At 57.3% G+C, this 2,500-nt stretch overlaps 2 protein-coding genes across 2 annotated transcripts in view; both read right to left on the reverse strand.

The window, feature by feature from the left end:
* LOC113823244 (leucine-rich repeat neuronal protein 2) overlaps positions 1-2,500 on the reverse strand; it is a gene marked incomplete in the record, with an annotated part of 847,117 nt that overhangs the window by 231,338 nt on the left and 613,279 nt on the right.
* LOC138867399 (uncharacterized) lies at positions 198-830 on the reverse strand. The gene has a single exon (XM_070142783.1). It carries the CDS (start codon positions 828-830, stop codon positions 198-200), a length of 633 nt encoding a protein of 210 aa, XP_069998884.1.

Raw genomic sequence — 2,500 nt, forward strand, 5'->3', positions numbered from 1 at the left:
TCCCATCTCCCTTTCCCATCATCCCTTCCCTTTCCTACCTTCCCTTTTCCCCTCTCCATCCCTACCATCCCACACACCCACTGCCCACGCCCATCGCCCACCGCCCACCGCCCACCGCCCACCACCTTACCGTGACACATTCAATTAAAAGTCTCCCCTCGAGATTTGCGAAGGCTGACGGGAATTCTTCGCGAGTTTCACTTAATCCGACGACTAATGAGCTTCGAGTCGACAGCGCCAGGGATCAAGCGCAGGATTATTCCACGCTCTGTGCGTCTCCCGGTGTCTCGTCGGCCGCGTCTGTGCGTCTCCCGGCTGTCTTTTGGCCGCCTTGGCTCGCCTCGGTTCGCGGTCTGCCCCGGGTCTCCGTCCGTCGTGGCCTGGGTCTTGGTGTGGGTCCGTCCGTCTTGGTGTGGGTCCGTACGTCTTGGTGTGGGTCCGTCCGTCTTGGTGTGGGTCCGTCCGTCTTGGTGTGGGTCCGTCCGTCTTGGTGTGGGTCCGTCCGTCTTGGTGTGGGTCCGTCCGTCTTGGCCTGGGTCCGTCCGTCTTGGTGTGGGTCCGTCCGTCTTGGTGTGGGTCCGTCCGTCTTGGTGTGGGTCCGTCCGTCTTGGTGTGGGTCCGTCCGTCTTGATGTGGGTCCGTCCGTCTTGGTGTGGGTCCGTCCGTCTTGGTGTGGGTCCGTCCGTCTTGGTGTGGGTCCGTCCGTCTTGGTGTGGGTCCGTCCGTCTTGGTGTGGGTCCGTACGTCTTGGTGTGGGTCCGTCCATTCTGGTCTGGGTCCGTCCGTCTTGGTGTCGCGGTCTGGGCTCGTCTTGGTCTCCGTTCTCCCATCTTGCTTCGTCCCGAGTCTTGATCTTGCTCTCCGTCGGGGGTCCTCCTGATCTTGCTCGAACTTGCCCCGGCTTCGCTCGTTCCTCCTCCGCGTTCGTCCGCTTTTGGTTCTTGCCTCGTTCGCTGCCGCCGCCGCCGCTCGTCCGAATCCTCGCTAGTCCGTCCACGTTACTCTCCGGCCGTTCTTCTGCGCGTCCGGGTGTGGCGAACGGACCCAGAGGGAAATCCGTCCGTCGTGCTGGCCGTATCTCCGCGCATCTCGTCCGCCTGACTACCGCCCCCACTCGTCGGAAAAAAAATCTCTCAAAACAATAGAACCACAACGAAAAGGACAACGAAGACACTTGTCGGAAAAGAGAACGAGAGCGCAATAAAAACAAAAACAAATAATAATAATAGCAAAAATAAACAAAGAAAGCAAAACGACCCCTGAACAACCGGAGGCCTCCCCAGCACAGAGCCCCCCCCCCCCTGCGCCCGCCGAAGGGAACACAACTCACAATCGCGTAATGTCATTGCTCACGGATGATAAAGCACCTCCTCCTCACAGACCAAAAACCCGAGCCCTTCCTCACGGGCGAAATCAAAAGGAATCAGAGAGTGAGGAGGGGCGGAGGGAATAGGAGGGGGGAGGGAGGGACGGAAGGGACGGAAGGGAGGGAGGAGAGGGAATGGGAGGGGGCAGGAGAGGGAGGGAGGGAGGGAGGGGGCAGGAGAGGGAATAGGAGGGGGGAGGGAGTGGAGGGGTGGCAGGAGAGGGAAGGGAAGGGAAGGGAATGGGAGGGAGGGAGGGGGCAGGAGAGGGAATTGGAGGGGGGAGGGGTAGGAGAGGGAATGGAGAGGGAATGGAAGGGGGCAGGAGAGGGAATGTGAGGGGGAGGGGGTAGGAGAGGGAATGGGAGGGAGGGAGGGGGCAGGAGAGGGAATGGGAGGGTGGCAGGAGTGGGAAAGGGAGGAGGATGGGGGAATGGGAAGGAGGGAGGGGGCAGGAGAGGGAAGGGGAGAGGGCAGGAGAGGAAGAGAGGGAGGGCAGAGAGTCAGAGGTATGAGAGAGAGAAGGGGGAGAGAGAGAGAGAGGGGAAGTGGAGGGAGAGAGGGAGGGACGGCTGGAGAGAGAGAGATAAAGAGAAAGAAAGAGAGACAGAGAGACAGAGAGACAGAGACAGAGACAGAGAGACAGAGACAGAGACAGAGACAGAGAGAGAGAGAGCGAGAGAGAATGAAAGATACGATGCCGCTATCGAGAAAAGCGTCAATACTTCACTGACATAAATCCAACAAAGTCTTCAGAGTGACGAATGACAGTCACTCTTCACACTTTTCGCCGCTTCGCTCACTCCTCCAGGCATTCAGTTTTCCCCTTTCTTTCTTTATCTATCTATCTATTTAATTTTTTCTCTTTATTTCTTTCTTTCCTTTTCCCCTTTCTTTCTTTTTCTTTCTTTGTTTCTTTCTTTGTTTCTTTCTTTCATTTCTTTTTCTCTCTCTCTCAGTGACTCACCTACCTACTCACTAATTCACTCACTCACTCTCACCCACCCACCTTCCCACCTACCCCATCACCCTTATCTCCAACCCACTCTCACTCTCGCCCTCACTCTCACTCTCACTCTCACTCTCACTCTTACTCTCGCCCTCACTCTCACTCTCACTCTCACTCTCGCCCTCAC

This window comes from Penaeus vannamei, chromosome 30, assembly GCF_042767895.1.
Source record: "Penaeus vannamei isolate JL-2024 chromosome 30, ASM4276789v1, whole genome shotgun sequence".
NCBI lineage: Eukaryota > Metazoa > Arthropoda > Malacostraca > Decapoda > Penaeidae > Penaeus > Penaeus vannamei.

What these genes read in the sequence shown, in the direction of transcription:
- LOC138867399 (XM_070142783.1), bottom strand. Translation starts at nt 830, where the DNA reads ATGGGAGAACGGAGACCAAGACGAGCCCAGACCGCGACACCAAGACGG.